This window comes from Merops nubicus, unplaced genomic scaffold (assembly GCF_000691845.1).
Source record: "Merops nubicus isolate BGI_N331 unplaced genomic scaffold, ASM69184v1 scaffold21867, whole genome shotgun sequence".
Lineage (NCBI taxonomy): Eukaryota > Metazoa > Chordata > Aves > Coraciiformes > Meropidae > Merops > Merops nubicus.
The window spans coordinates 36245-53509 of record NW_008622563.1 but is presented as its reverse complement, the minus strand read 5'-3'; the positions used below and the strand labels follow the sequence as shown (position 1 = coordinate 53509).

At 39.3% G+C, this 17265-nt stretch overlaps 1 protein-coding gene across 1 annotated transcript in view; it reads right to left on the bottom strand.

Annotated features, from left to right (window-relative positions):
• Positions 1-4728: 4728 nt before the first annotated feature.
• LOC103777301 (breast carcinoma-amplified sequence 3-like) overlaps positions 4729-17265 on the bottom strand; it is a gene marked incomplete at its 3' end in the record, with an annotated part of 44704 nt that continues 32167 nt past the window's right edge. The window contains exons 6-9 of the mRNA XM_008944853.1: positions 10214-10314; positions 6257-6453; positions 4880-4977; positions 4729-4826 (exon numbers count right to left, since the gene is read on the bottom strand). Of these exons, the coding sequence (XP_008943101.1) occupies positions 4729-4826; positions 4880-4977; positions 6257-6453; positions 10214-10314 (494 nt within the window). The remainder of the gene's footprint in view (positions 4827-4879; positions 4978-6256; positions 6454-10213; positions 10315-17265) is intronic.

Genomic DNA, 17265 nt, shown 5'->3' with positions numbered 1-17265 from the left:
GGCAGGAGGGACAGCCTGGGAATTCACAGCCTTGGTGACTTCATCTGCCAGCTGCATTCACACATCTTTACTACCTGAATAACTGATCTCCACTACTCCAGGGCAGCACTTTCTGGTGTACAGCATTTGGGAATAAATATTTGATTGCGCGTACAACAGAAAAGAGCTCAGATGGTTTAAGGTGTGACAGCAGAAGTGTTTATTAAATTCCAAGTGAGAGCATTGCTGGACAGTAAAAATTTGTCCCATGGTCCCTATCTCACAGGTGTGGTGATGAACAATAAAAGATCTTTCACAGGCAGAGGGGAAGGAGGGGAGGCAAACTCCCTCCCCCACAAACCCCACATCAATTCTTCTGTTCATTAAACCCTCCGCAGGCAACAAGCTATCTGTCCCTGACCAGCCAGTTGCACACAAAAGAAAGGGAAGTACTAAATTACAGGCCAATTTTAAGTGGGCATTGATTGAAGTAACCAGAAGAGAGCTTAGTATTGTCAGAGTTTCATGCAACAGTAATAAACAATCTTCATTAAAAAATGATGCGTGCATCCCAAAGAAACACAGCACATGCCCAGATTCAGAAAAGAATATAAAGGTCCTCAAGCCCCATACAACTGAAGAGGAAAAAAAATGCTCAGTGTCTTTTTCTCCTACAGTTTCATTTTATTCATTAAAATCCTTCCCACTCTAGCTTCTGTATTTGTCCTAAGCAAGAAAGGAGTTCTCCAAGGAGGAAAGGAAAAGGCTGATGCAAAACAGAGATCAGACAACTTCTTTGTCAACACTTTCCTGCTCTGCTGACAATGCAACAAAATCATTACTTGACTGATAGATAAGTGTCAAAAACCTCTTTGTGTAAGGGAACACAAAAGGCTTTTCATAAATACACACACAGATGCACACACTTTTTTTCTAACTGAGCAGGACTGAATTAACAGCTCCGACTGAACACAGCCAAGTACCTGGGCCCTTCAACACATTTGTTCCAGGTTAGGGGAAGCCCTTGTCCTTACAGACTCACTGCAGCTGTGTGAGCACACTCACTGCCATCAGGAATTGCTGCCAAGTCCTTTCTCCAGAGCTTTTCCATTTCTGAAAGATCAGAGATGTTGTTCTGTACAGATAGCCTAACCTTCCTGCACTCTCTAATTTCTGCATTATTTATTAGTCGAGTTCTATCAGGTTTGATTTTTCAGGTATGTAACGTATATGACATGAATCATTCATCCACAGATTATAGTATAAAAATTCAGAAAGGTGCCTGGAAATATTCAATTACATGCCTACCCTATGCTTATATTTACTAGATTAGTCTCCACCACTCTGTAGAAATCCTCAGCTAGCTGAAAATCGTATCTAATGCTTGTCACATCAAAGAAAGGAACAGCGTTCAACGCATACAGGTACTGTAAAGCTTTCAAGTCACGCCTGTAGAATGGTTTTCTGAAACAGAGCCAGGTCATTCAGCAACGAGTCATTTTTGTCACACTACAGATTTCTGTCTCAGGGTTGGCTGGTTTGGTTGTGTGACCTTCAGCTGTAGCATCTCCTCCAGACTGGGCACTTGGAAGGTTTCTATCTCTGGTGCCTAATGAAGTCTTAAACATAACCTGATTTACTGAGACTCACTCCACCTTTGTTAAACCCAACGCATGCAGGCGAGAGCCTCAGCACTTCAGAAAGCACAGACACATGAGCACACACACCTGCTTGGTACACACAGTGTGCATTTACTATGTGTACAGTAATGATTCTTTTCCTGCATTGTTATTAAGGGTTTCCTGCTTTATAAAGATTTAAACTCAGTGTTGTCCCTTTAACGTTTCTAACTGCCAATCTGGAATAACATCTGGAGTTACAGTGCATTTAATCCTTGAGGGTATATTCTCTCCATGATGCATATGACTAAAATGTGTGCATTGAGGGACAAATGTCCAGTAGCTTTAGGTGACTACATTTTAGTAAACTTTTCTTAAAGATTTGATTTAGAAAAAAAAAGCCAACAAAACAGCTAAGAGTACCTTAGGAGAATTTTAAGTCAAGATAACCATATTGAAATATGCATTTGTTTTTAAAATGTATCCAAATAATCTTTACAGATATAGCTATCCACCTTGAAAATGCCATTGCAAATTTTCATTATTGATAACAGTATTACAGTTCTGTATTTTTAAAATGAAGATTTTTTTGAAAGTGATCTTGTGAGAGAATACTGTAACTAGTATACCATAGTTTTACAGACATGGACATCATGATTGAAACAATCACACACATTTCTTATTAAATGCAACAACAGAGTTGTCACCAACAGGGGAGAAGGAAGGAAGCTATCAAGAATAGCAGAATAATGGAAGATGATAAACATGTACTTGAAATCTTCTGATAGGAAGAACAAATGATGGAGTTAGATAAGAAGAGGCGCCACACTGGTTGTATCTCTAAGCAACAGGCAATCAAACAGCCAGATAAGCATCTTCATAAAGTGCAACAGGCTCAGATGCATGGGTCATAGCTGGAGAATCACTTCCTGGTTCAGCTTAGGCAGTAAAAATTTATGACCTGCTTAAAAATCGTTCAAACCCAAAAACGTATTTTGCAATAAATTTGTTTTCCATAAAGAAGGCAAGTCATTTTAGGGCATGCCTTGGTAATGGCAGGAAATGAGAATACTTACAGGAGTGGGCTGTAACACAAACAGTGCAATGTCATACATGAACAGCACAAAACCTTTAAATTCAGAGCAGAGCTTAACGTAATTTTCTGCACATCTTAAAAGGTGGGACAAGAAGAGCATACAGTACACTTCTTTCCTTTGTTGCCCTCTGTCACATAGCACAAGATCTCAAAAAGTAGTGTATGTTTTTTCCTTGTGTCTCCTTTACTGCAGAATTCACACCCCTATACCATCACACATCATCTGGCATGTCTACCCAAAATTTGGACCAATAATTTCTGCCTAGGAAAGGTTGGGGATCAGGCAATACAAAAGCTGCAAAGAGATGGTAAAGTTCCTGAATCAAAAATCATTTCAAATCCAAACTGTCCGGCAGTGAAGTTAAATAAAATACTGCTATCAGCATGTCCCTAAAAAATCCATGTATTGTTTATAAGAAACTTATGAGGTGTTATAACAAAACTGAGTCACTGCTGTACAGTAAATATATTTTCCGTGTCATAACAATGTATGCAATTGACTTTGGCAATTTTAATATGGACACACATGTTAAAGGCATTACCAACAGAGCTTCATCACAGTCACATGAGCCATTTCATACTAAGGCCTCATCCACACTTCAGGAAAGGTTGTTTAGCATAGGAGAGGTACAGTCTATGTGGTTTACTGCTGCTATTGTAGATGGAATAGCACAATTTTAGATATGTTAGGGGTACAGAATGGTTATATTTCTGAATTATTACACGTCCCTGCTATAGGTAATAGCTCCGTTCACACACAAGAGGTAAAAAACCCCACCCTGATAACCCAGATATCTCTACCAGCTGGCATGGTCACATTGAGAGTGAAGAACAGTGCTGCCATTAATCACCCTGAATCTGCAGTGTCAGAGACACAGGCAGAAGCACTCCTAGGATTCAAGCTTGTAACCTTTACAGGGTAATAGGCATAGATGAACTAGTCCAAAAAATCATAACTGATGCATTTATGTTCTCTTCCAAATCAAACAATTATTTTCAAAATTACTTTGTCATGTAGTAAAACAAATAAAATTTCCTTTAAATGACCAGCATCAGATGTTTGTCTAAGCTCAACGCAAATTAATTTAACAAGTTTTAAATATTTGAAAATGGAATTTATAATGACAATCTTCAATATCCAAAGTAAATGTAGTTATTATTGAACTCAGTTATAAACACATCTAAGAAATATCCTGTAATACCCAAATAAATTCATTTGGCAAACAGTGCAGTATCTTGGACTCAGCATTTATACCAACAGCAGAGAGAGTCTGGAACAGGAGCTTTTAACTCTCTTTAAAACAGCCTTCAGAAACCAGGTTCTGTAAGTGTTACCAGCTCTTTTTACAGTTTAACCTCAATCCAATCAGCAGTCTCCAGGGATTTTTGAATCGCTACAGATTAAAATCCTCCCTGACTTGACTGTTTGACTAATACTGTGTGTTTAATAATTCTACTTGTGAGAGATTTTATTTGACAAAATCCTGCTGTGTGGATCTTTCAGACGCTATCCAGCTGTACTAGAATATAAAGCTCTGCTGTCCTTGTTTCTTTATACAGGCTATACCCCACCACTAAGCAAAAAAGAAGAAAACTTTATAGTACGTGTATTACCATGTTGATATTAACAAAACCACTGTAGTATTAGTTTTAGACGCTCTTTTAGAGAGGAGTAGTGAAAATGTGCCTATTACACAAACATTAGATAAACTATCCTGTTGTCTTGACTGTTCACAGAAATCAATTACTCTTATGATTACATTTCAATGAAAGCTATTTTATAAATGAGATGGAACTGTAATATTCTATGCTTTAGGCATTCATTAATAAAAGCATTTCAGGGTTAGTATTTGCAAACGTTTTGCTTTTTATTTCAGGCAATTTTTAGCATTCTATAGCTCATGTTAAACTTAATGTAAACATTGTGTTCCTATCTCACCACAGTGCCGTGACTTCAGATTTGAGCAGTAAGAGGGGAAAAAACATCACCACTCTGGGAGCTTTCAGTAAGTATTTGTATAAGACAACACTTACCCTATCGTGCAGCCGAAAATCATGACATCCTTTTAAGTTTATGGCAATGGTTAGTAAACATGTTGCCAGACAAATAAAAAAGACAAAATTGATGAATGCTATGAAAATTAAAAAAAAAAACCAACAACAACACAATTCAACATGTTTCTACCTGAGGTAGCATCAATCACTGTTGAAACTCCCCTGCGATCAGAAGCTGGACGTGAGGAGCCCGGCATGCTGACGGGTTCTGACCGGACCGGCTGAATCCTAAACAAGAGGTTGGAGTTACCACCTGTGCCAGGGTCCCTGCTCAGGAGGGCAGTCATTAAACCTCAAACCTCAGTCAGCTGAACCAATTAAGCAACTATTTATTTTAAACTCAGCCAACTGTTGAAAACTTCTGGTTTCCTTTGCGGGGCCAAGATCTGGATAACCCATCCAGAGGCAGACTGAGACTCCACGCAAAGTGAGCATCCCCAAACTGTCTCAGATGTGAGCTCTCATAAAGCTCACCCTACCCAAACTGGCTAAAAAGCCTCTATCACCCTCCTGAACAGCAGCATTTTGTCAGTTTAGGAGAAAAGAGACATTTGTAATTGTATACTCTTTTTGTAACATATATCTATATTAATTTTTTTTTTTAATTCTGCTTTCTGCATATGTGTATATATATATATGCAATTAAAAAGTTGATGTATTTGACAGCTATAACCTTACTTGTGAGAGTAATTACATGCTAGGAGCAAGCAAACATTTCAAAACCATGTATTTTCAGTCCAAGGACAATCTGTCCAGTTTTAATGGGATTAGTCATATTATCTGTCTCTCATTTTATTCAGAAGAGTTTCAGACCAGAGTCCCAAGCAGTCTGAGTCCATACCACAGAACTTTGGACTTCAAATCTCATGCAGAGTCAGAAGCATGGAAATTCATGAAAACTTGAGAGCTACTGGACAGGGCACAGACACACACGGTACACTTCTATAAGATCACTAGCTACCAATACATATAAACCCACATTTATCTTCACTCTCCTCCTTTCCCTTCCCTAGGGTTGACCCCTAATTCCAAATCAACCAATGTCCAAAATGAGATGAAATAAATACATGAAAAAGAATAACAAGAAAGGAAGCAACGGAAAGGGGAAAGAAAAAAAAAAACAGTGAGGGATAAACATTCCAGAAGTTCACTTACTGCTCCAACACACTGACAGCTTCACAGTCAGCATCTGAATCTATGGCATAAAGCTCTTACTTATGCCTGAGAAAATTCATTTATTAAGCAATGCAGAGTCTGTGAAAGCCAAGATGCTGCTGAGCAAGGCCACCAGACTTTGTATGGCCTTTCACTGTCATTTACCCAAGGGGCAGCAGGAAGTAATCTAAACTCCTTGGCCTGGATGAATTTTTACTGTTATCAAGTCACAGGCTCTTTTAGGACTTGTTGGTAACTATTACACGTTCCACCCAGATGGCCTCATTTCAGCATGAGGCAAGTTATCCACATAACAAATGTGAAACAGCTTGGAAATAGATTTTATTTTTACCTGAGACTGTTGAGGTCAAGATCATCTGTATCAAAGTCCAGAAGAGGCTGCGGGGTGTCACTTGGACCATGCGACTGCAGCACTGAAGAGCTGGATGAAATGACAGTGGTTTGGCCTGAGGGGTGGATTGTTTTGAACTGGAACTGTGGGCCCATCCACAGGCGGCGGTGGGGCCCGGTGTGAGTCACGATCTCGACCTGTGAGAAGGGAATGTGGGGAAATGCTTAACACAAACTCAGTAAAATGGTTCCCTCAATACACCGACCCCTCAGAATCCTGCTGTTCTCAAGCAAAAAGAGCGTTTTGTGCCATTAGTTTGGAGGAATGCTGAACAAGGGAAAATCTGGAATGTCTTTGCTAGAGAAAGGGTGCTCTAGCCAAAACCAAGAGCTTCTTGCAGAGCCTTGCAAGCCTGTGAACCACCAGTCTGAGGACACTGCACCCCAGTTCTTTAAACTGGTCTGAAGACAACAGTCCATCCTGGCTATCACAGAATGGCTGGGGTTGGATGGGACCTCTGGAGACCATGTTGTCCAACCCTGCTGACAAAGCAGGGTCACACAGGGAAGGGTGTCCAGGATCATGTCCAGGAGTGTTTCAAAAGTCTCCAGAGAAGGAGACTCCACAACCACCCTGGGCAGCCTATTGCAGGGCTCTGGCACCCTCACAGGGAAGAAGTTCTCCTTCACCTGCCCGTGTTCATTCATCCACTGGCCCATATGAAATACACGCTACAACATGAGTGCTAAGAAGCTCCTCTTGTGGGGCAACAAACAGGGGAACACGTTTCCATCTGCACCTATACAGTGGAGACAGAAGAACTGGAAGTCTACCTCCCCCAGCCAACCTCAGTCCTGACCAGGTCAAGGGATGCACTTTATAAAAGCAAGCTGTTACAGCTTTGTTACAGCTGCTTTCTCAAAGTTCACACATTGAGCAACGCTGCTTCACATGTATATAGTGTGAACTGCACTTCAGATCAAAGCTCCTCACTGCTGCTGGCACGTCTAAGGATACTGCTGGCAGAGAACATCTTGCTGGAAAGCAACAAGATCTGTAGCAGAAGGCAACGTGAAGCACACCGTGAGACACTGAGCAGCCGAGGTCACGCTCCCTCCTATGGAGATATACTGCAAAGTTATATGTGCAACCCCTGGAGTTTAGAAGGGCTGCTACACACACATATATATTAACTTAACCAGAATTCTGGCAATTAAAACAGAAGGGTGTTTGCAATGAGCAAGCACCCATCTATTATATACTAGGTATCTAGGAGATATGTATCTGTACATATGTTTATGTGTAGAGATACACAGTCACAGAAGCTTCTCAGTTCCATGCCTACTTCCAAAAGGCACAGAGAACACAGGTAGTGTATTAATAATAATAATAATAACAAATAATAAGTTCATTATTCAGATTTTTCTCTAGGTATTGGCTCCCAGTGAAAGTCTAGAAGTGAGCTTTTGAAAAACAAGTTATTTCAGTAAAAGAAGCATCCAAAATACTTTTAAAATATCTTTTTCATACTATAAACCTGATGAGTATCAATTCTGGCAAGCCTTCAAATAAGCCAACTATATGCAAACAACCATGAAAATTTAAGATGGTAACATTGTTGGAAGCATATGATCAGGATAATTTGGCCTTGTATATAAAAGGGCAAACAAAGTATGTGTCTTCTGTAACACAATTTTAAAAATCAAAAAGAGCCTTTAAAGATCATAAAAATGAAATATGAAATGAAAATTTTAAGCTCTGGTGATCTCATATTTTTAAGACAACAGAAAGAGATTACTTAATTCCTATCAATTTCTGCTAAAGGGATGATCAGCTTCAGAGCAAAAATGTAACTTAGTGAGGAAATTAATGAAAATACTTTTTACTATATACAAGACAGATGTGTGCTAGTAGCAATTCTTAACTCTTTAAGAAGCCTTTTTGAACACCAGACAATGTTCTAAGTTCTCTGCTATCCTGAGAAGACAGATGCACAGCCTATCTAGCACTATTTCCATCTTTGCATTTATCTTTGTGTAACTCAGATTGACTGTAGATGTTTCTAAGGCAAGTAGCTTTTATGTAGCAGTGTAAATTAGGCCACAGATAAAGTAATCTGTATATTTTAAGCTTGAAACCATCAGTGTCACAGAGCCGAGAGGTAAACAGATGCCTTTGCAATTTTACTGAGGCTATGGCCAGATGTTCCTATTCACTCTCCTGTTGTGTGCAGGACAAACATATTGTATCTACTTCACACTGACAGCACACATTACCCACTGTTCTAATTGAAAAGTTGAAGTGAAGGGCAGTGTTTTTTCACTGCATGCTGTTACTGTTGATAACAGCACTTTAATTTTGAAAAACATACTTGCACTTTAGGCTTAATCTAAAGTGGCTTGCTTAGAGGACGTGAGCATCTTCCTGCTTGAAGAGCTATCATCACTCTTTTCACTTAGCAAAAATGAAACATTCTGGAAGCATTCACTGAGTTCTCTCTGTTCTGTGACATCATTTTGGATTTTTTTTTCTTTCTTATGAATATATTTACTCTTCTAGAGGGATAGATGTGATGAAGTTCAATGAGTCTTAAGTTCCTTTCACATCTTATGTCTTCCAAGAATTAGTTATTCCAAGAATTAGAACCAGCCCCTATAAAACAGGTTTACATGACACCCTTTTTCCTCGGGTTGCCCACTACACCAGAAAGCACCAGAACAGTAAAATAAGCAAAATGATCCAAACAACACTGGAGAGGACAGGTGAAAAACTACAACTGCAGGGGAAATCCTGGCCCCAGCAAGCTCAGTGACACAATTTCTGTTGACTACAGATTGAGTAGCTTCACCATCTTTATGCTCTGACAAATTAGAGACAGCATAAACAAGATATATCAGTGTGCAGCCACATCTAAAAACTGTGACCAGGTAAACGGATTCACATGAATAGATTCCCCAATGAATGCAGCTCCTGGACCTGTACAAGTGGAAAACTAACCTCTCATTTTAGGAAAATGCTGTGCATGATTTATTCACCAGTGGGAGAAGCAAATCACATCCATGAATATTTCATATTTATGCCATACACCCCAGCAACACATTTAGTGCATCACTCTCATAACAACACTTTTCTTAAGCCAAAGGAAACCCACCTAATTTGTCAGAATGAATTCCATGTATCAGGTAGCCTGTAATTGCTTTGGAAAATCCAGAGCATTTGTTTATTTATTTATTTATTTATTTAACTCTAACCTTTTATTTCTAACAGGAACTAATTCTCAGTGTATTATTCATGACCTGCATTTTTAAACTGAAGTTACGTTTTCAGCCAAATAGTCAAGTATGTACCAAATTCTTAAAGGGACGCTTCACTGACTGAAACAAAGCAAGAATGGATAAAATGAGGAAGATTTAACCTCTTATAAAAATACTATAACACGCACGATCATTTTAAAGCACTATGCTATTTGTATTTAGCCATAACTCAAAAGAATTATCAGTAGGAAATGTAGTAACTGATAACCAGAAGGAAATAAAACAGTTAATCAACCATTCTTCTGTTAAATGCAGTAAGTATAGCAGAGGTCACAACTAAAAAGGCATCACCATTTTGCCAAGCCAATTTCCTTTACCCATGTCTCAAAAGGACCATGTCAGGAGAAAAAAGCAGAGGTAGCTTTCTGTTGCCAACTGAAACTTCCTACTTCATCCTGAACTTCCCAAGAAGGTGACTTGTGCCAGCAATGATGGAGGATTTATATGTTTTTTAATACAGCTTGTATAGTTTGACCATCAAATCCATACCACGGTAAGTCAGGCGTGCAGTCAGTTTTACACACAGCAATACCCATGGCCTACCAGAGGCTTACTTTCCATTTTGAGAAAAGTTGTGAATTTTACTTCAATTGGATACTATTGCTGTTTCCCTCCTGCACTGGAACACCCCCAAGAAACACACCTGTGAAAGCCACTCTTCATCCTCCTGCCCGCTGTGGTCAGACGCCAGGCTGTCGTACGACTCGTGTCGAGTGATCGGTCCAGGGCTCCCCGGTGGAACCACTGAAACAACAACACAAAACTGAAAAATCAGATTTACTGTTCAAGGCTTTCAAAGAAACTTTTCAGTCAGTTATTGGTACAGCAAGGTATGCATTTCCCTAAATCTGTGTCAGTATGTTGGAACACAGAAAGAGCTCAAATATTAACATCAAAAGTGATGAGGAGATTTCCATTCTTTGACTTAAGTGTATACATACAGCCACTATGACAACCCAAGTGTCTCTTCTTTAAACCTGAGCACTTAATGAACATATAGAACCACCCAATGCAGATGACAACCACCTGTCTTGAGGAATGGAACACTGAGAAATGCCCTGGTCAATGTAAGCCTTTTCTAGAAACTTTCCCAAATTCAAACTGTGCTGAAGATTCCCGACAAAAGCTACCCTGAGGCACTGCTACGGGTACTGACTTTGAACACAGAGGACTTCCAAGACTTCCTGAACTGAATTATCACTCTCATTTCAACGTTAATATAGTTAATTTAAGTCTCTTTTCACAAACAATTTGATTTTTAGGATTTGGCTTTTTTGCAATTTAATTGGAAAAGCATGTTTATTATCTTAGTGTTACCTTTTGTCACAGGAGTACCAATATATTAATTAGGAATCCATAACAAAGCTTTGTTACAAGTTTGATGTTTAATTTGCTACAGAGACTGCATACTGAAATTTTTTCTTTGGTTTGCAAAACATCAGGAATTCTGTATTCAACTGTTGCATTGCATTATAATAACACTGCACAGTAATTTTGGACAGATAAAAACCCCATGTTTCAGCAGCAGGTGACACCGGTCACTAGAAAGATACATTAGCTCAAGCTGAGGGACAAATTCATCAGCAGCTAATTAAACACAACAGTCCAGACACAACCTCCAAGAAGTCCATAACCTCCAAACTCCTGGACGTTGGAGCACCTGCTTCTAGTCATACCAGAGATCCCAGGGTGTGTAAATCTGTGGTTTGACTCAAGATTACATATGTCCACAGTGCTTATCACCAAATCTTTTCTTGAAAGCACCATGAAAATCTTACATTACTATAACTGCTTTAATATCTAAGTCTCTACTGTTTTCAAAAGACTGGTACAAAAAATATAGCCTCAGTTCACAGAAGTTTTATTCCTCAATTGACTGCTCTCATTTGTCTTTATACGGACTCACTGCAACAGAAAAATGCAAGTTCTGCAGCTCTGTAGAGTGCACGATATTCAAAACCACTTTTAAAATGATTACCATGTATACATACAACTTTGGCAAAAAAAAATCACAATGTAGTGTTCAAATGCTACCACAAACAAGAGAGAGAGAATGGTAGACTCGTTGTAAAGATTGACATCTCATTATTCCTGGTCCTGGAGTCATTTAGATGGGCAAGCAAAGCTATTTTCTGTGGCGGCAGCAGCATTACGTTGCTCTAACTAAAACTTCACACTTGAGGAAGCAGAAAGAGATCAGAAAAAAACAAAACACAAGCAAACACCTCAGATAACCTGACAGGAGGTATTTTTCATTTTCCTGTACCTCTTATTGGCAGGAGCCTGTTGGAGGCCTGGGTTCAGTACCAAGAAACCATGCACACACTGAGGGAAGAGCACACACCATGAAAGCAAATGCAACAATGATATTTTCACTTTGGTAAAACAAGGGAGTTTTATGCTATAGCATTAAGGTACAGGACAATTCTAAACTTGGAACCAATATTTTTATATTCACTTCGTCTATAAATGACTCAAAGTTTTTAATATTGATTTTTAAGAACTGTATTATTATAGGGTTGACCTTTATGTGTCAAGTTTCCATCCACTACAAATTTTTACAGCCGTGTTGTAAACCCCTAATAATAGGGAGTTTATAATGGCAAAGCAGACACAACTGTAACCATAAATACAGAACGGCGCCTCTATAATATAAACAGCATCGGGTTTTCATAAATCCATATGCTATATGAAAAAAAGGGATTTTCACCCTGTTTGTGTAAGTGGGTATCAGAACCTGACCTCAGCTATGGAGCCTTTTCCAACACCTCCGTATCGCAGAGATCCTTATCCTGCCATCTGCAACCTACCAAGTGCAGCTCAGGGCCTAACTCATTACAGAACTATTCCAAGGGCTGTGTCGTTGGGATGTACTCTTACAAAGCCTCGAGTTTTCCCATGAGCTGCTCTGCATCTGCCACATGCACTGGAATGAATACAATTGGTGCCTGCATGGATGTGTACACACGTGCACACCTTGGCAACCACAGGTGTGATTTCAGCAGTGTGTGTGTTCATCAGTTTTCAAGATAATACAGAAACTACATTCATCTGCTTCATTACAACTGTGACAGACCTAATGCAGTGACTTATGGGTGTGTGTGTCCAGCCCCTGTCAAATCCACTGTCACACACACACCTTCCTGGATTACAAACAGCTGTCGACTCACAGTAAACACCTGAATACGAAACCATAGTGCCCGCACTTCTTCCTTACCCATAAAAATTTATATTTAAAACCCACCAAACAAAACCATCGTTTTGACATGTTGTGCTGCTGCCCTAATCTTCCCCATATCTCCTGGAATAAACTGGGCTGCCTGCAGTGATGCCTGTTTCTGAGGGCACAGCTGATCAACTGCAGGCTTCCCTGCTATTGAACTCCGCCAACAAACTGTTCATGGCTCTAGCAGATGTTTTTGCTTTCAAACCGACAGGAACTTCATGGACTGTTCTGAATTTTTTTTTGTTCCTTCTATCCCAGGGGCAACTACTAGAGCTGTCAAGACTGGGGGAGCTGCTATTCAATGAATAGCTGCAGAAACGCTGGCCCAGGGAGCAGCATCCACTGTGCTCTGTCACTGTGCTTCTCCCGGGGGCAGTACTCTTACGTTACACTGGAGAGTCGAGACAGCTTTGCAGTGAGAAAGAAATCCAAATTTAAGCCTAGTTTGGGTCCCTTGCAGTGTGCCTTTTGCTGAGGACTCACAGCCTTGCACGAGCCGTGCACTAACCCACGTTCCAGCCCAGCTCCAGAGCACAGCATTAACTCTTTCTACCAAAAAGTGACGACATGCTGAATTCCATGAAAAAGCTCTGCCTTCGAGTTCACCAGCAGGGCAACAGTGATAAAGCCTTAGCTGAGGTCAAACCTCAGTAATTTATTTTGCTATTTAATAAAATAGCATTTATGTACCACACCTATCACAAAAGCAGGCACTTAAAGAGAGTCTGGTTTTGATAGCAGGATCCCATAATGACGGTCCCAGGCTCACCGCAGGCAAAGCAGCTCTACTCCCACTGCCCTTAGTGGGAGCACGCAGTGTTCTCTGAGATATGACCTTCTAAGACAAGTGATCCTTGTTGGAGATTTGCCACCGCTGTACTGCTGATTACAGATATGCATATGGTCATTTTTTTCAAGTTAAAAATGGCTTTGAAGTTATAGGAACAAATATGTTCTAAAAACGTAAACCCGACGTTTCTGGGTCACACACCTCTCGCATTGGTGTCAAGTTCCAAGGCAAGATTAATTTAAGCCCAGAGGGACATTTCCAGGAATTTGAGCTCAAAAGTAATCTTTTATCTTCCAGCTTAATTCTTTGAAAGTCTGAATTCACACTGGAAATTATGGCAGCCTCTTACACATCAGTGAAGCTGCTCTTATGCTATAACACAGAGATTTTTCAATTTCCAAACAATTTCACTAAAACACAGGATAGGAAAAAAAACTTAAATTCTTCAAAAGCTTTGCAGCAGGTAGTGTTTTTTCTCGCACTATTTCTCTTTCATTGAAAAAAAATCCACAAACGAGGCACACAGACAAGAATCAATCAAGCCCCTGTTGCACAGAGATATTTTACTGGCAATTGCAGGTGTTTTGTACCTGCCTATAATAATAAATCCAATACTATCTGAACTATGCCAATTTTTAACCTTTTGCTATTCTTACACCAACATCTGGAACAGACGTATATCAAATATCAGAATGCAATTGAGTTTGTTTAAACTAGAACTACTCAAGCAGGCAGAAATTTGTACAATTACCCAACGAGTGAAAAAGTATAAAGAGAATGAGTGTTTAGTAAAAATCCAAAATGAGAATTAGAACACACAACTTCTGTTTATGCAGTGCAACAGGGCATGAGTTTCTAAAGTCTGCTTACAGATGCAAAAAGCTCCATCAGCAAGCATTCAAGGATACTTTTTAAAAACCCACGTGCTACCTACAGCAAAAATGAGAGCTTTGCCAAAAATATTTGGCAAGGGGCAAAAAACATCCTTGAGCTGCTCAAAAATAATAGTAGCACTTTTAATCTCTGTCCTCCTTAAAGTGAAAAGTGATCTGCATCAACTCTAAATCTGGCATATATTCCTGTCCCTCCATCCTGACGAGTTCTACTGAACCACTCCACATTTAACTAAGGAAAACCAGAATCACAATGAAAACTGTTGTTGTTCATCTTCTTTCATTACTTGAACACTGTCACTTCATTTTCTACCCTCAAAATCAAGTGTGCAGGTGCTTACCCACAATCTAAGGTGAGCTTTTAAAGTTCACAGGCTCTCTTCTCTGCAGTTACAAGATTAATCTTATTTCTATATTGAAGAAAATTATTGAAGGTAAAGATCTGAAAAAAACCTACATTACAATGTTGGTCATTTGTGTGATAACTGTTAGTGCCAGGAAAACTGCACAGAAGTGACTGTGGAGACCAAAGTTTCAACACAAGCCCAAACAAAGGCTGCAATGCAGCCGAGCTGATGTTCCTTTGGAACTCCAGGACCTGAGTCACACTGTTCAATGATGAAGTATTAAACCCAGCCTCCATTGTTTCCAAACTTTGCCACGATATTTAGTGGCAAATAAAGAAAACAAACAATTTCTATTAACCTCAAATAATTCACATAGACATTCTTGTCATGTGAGCAGGACCTAGACAAATACACATGCTTGGCAAATACTGGAAATAAAAAACAGTGGTTTTGTTCATAGATGGGCTAATTACACAACAAATACCTAGACCTAAGATAAATCTTTATTCATGCAAAGATTATAAATTGTCATCTTTCAGCAGCATAGAAGTGTTGGAACAAAGGAATGCTACAGCTCAATTGTAGCGTGTGCACTTATGGTTTTAATTTGTGAACAATAAATCATTAGTTTTACTTAGTTCTGTGTACTTCTTGAACCAAAAGGTTTTAATTTTCTCATTTATATAAATAAGCTTTACAAAATTCAATTTAATTGAGAGTTATATATGAAATTCTCAATGTGTTCTTCTCTAAGGGATGTATGTTTGTCCAAATTAAGAGCGAACAAAGGCACTTGCAGACTATAAAGACTGTTTGTTCTGTGCTGCCTGCTGTACACATGCCTGCAGACACCCAGAGAGCCTTCCTTTATTTCAACTGAATAAACAAAATTTATAATTTGAAAGAAGATTCCAAAATCTAGTAGAAACAGAAACAAATTACACTTTAATCCATTAACTCTGAAGTCTATGCTGTGTCCATGTGCAGTCTCTAGTGAGATCCATGGCAGGCAGGTATGCAGAATAAAAACTACACATCCCTTGGTTTCAGACAAATCACACACTAACATCTGATTTTGATGTTTTTTTTTCGTGGTACCTATCTAAAACGATCATAGGTGGTTTAGAGACCTGAGGTAATTACATGCTTGTCAACAAGCCTCAGGAATACTTTTAAAATTAAGCTCCACAATTCGAATGATTTACTTCATGCTACTTCTGGAGCTACTGGTGCATTTGTTACATGGTGTTATCCAGGACAAGTAGAATGTGACAGTCCTGGTTTAGGTCTGCATGCAGCCACTTCAATTCAACAGGTTCACCTTTCTTCTGCCCTAGAGATGTGATCTCACTTCTGCCAGAGGTTGGTTTCAGTGTCCCACACTCACATGTGCCATGTAGTTCAAGTCCAACAACTCTGTAGTGAGTTCTAGCACACGGATGTCCCTAAACCTTCTCTCACAGCCCAGAGCTCTCTGCCTGCTGCTGGCTCAATCTCTGCTCCAGTGTGACAAAAAAGTGAAGACCAGATTTCCATTTTAGACATTATTACCCTTACAGCCATGTTAAACTGTAGTTTGGTGATGTGCTCTACGTATTTTTACTTGTGGCACTGTTACTGAACAAAGTTCTGGGTTTAATGCATTTTTAATACATTTTTGTAATTGCATTACAAGCATTTTTCAGCTTGTAAACTTCTCCAGGAGTATGCTATTAACAGAAAAGAAAATGTCCTCTTTTACCCAGAACATCTCCCCCGCTCATTTTTTTCACTTTAGGACTTTCTGAGAATCTTGTATGCATACACTTCATAAAAATTAAGCTAAAACCCCCTTGTAAACCAGGAGTTTAGCCAGCCTAACAGTTATTTCACACCACCAACTGACTTACAGATTTATTCATTAATTATTTGTATATTGCCCACAGTTTATTAGGTGCTTTACAGACCATCCATTCTCTGTATCAGAACTTTAATCTTAATAGGAATAGGTAAGTCTGCAATCAGGTTACAAATTCTCCTTAGATTTTCCCAGCTTTGATGACTGCTTTACTTGCTCCTTACTTTACACTGGTCTGATAGTCAACAGCCTGATTTTTTTTTCCCTCCCTAAAAGGTGCTGATTAGGTGTTCAGGCTTCACCATTAGTGCTGGTTGCATTGCAAGACTGGTATGAGTTTACTGTGCTTAACTCCAGCTTCCATTTGCAACGTTCCCATAGGAAACCGTCAAGTACAATGAACATTTAAAGCCAGGCAGAGCTAGAACCTGATATTACTCACAGTACAGAGCATTTTAAGGCTGTTCAACACTTCAAACGCTCAGATTGTGAGCAGACTATCGCTTCTGTACCAAAGGATAATATATATATTCTTTCCTGAGTTAAAGAATAATTTCAACTGCACGAACCTGTGGCAAAATCCATCTGATGGCCATCTTTAA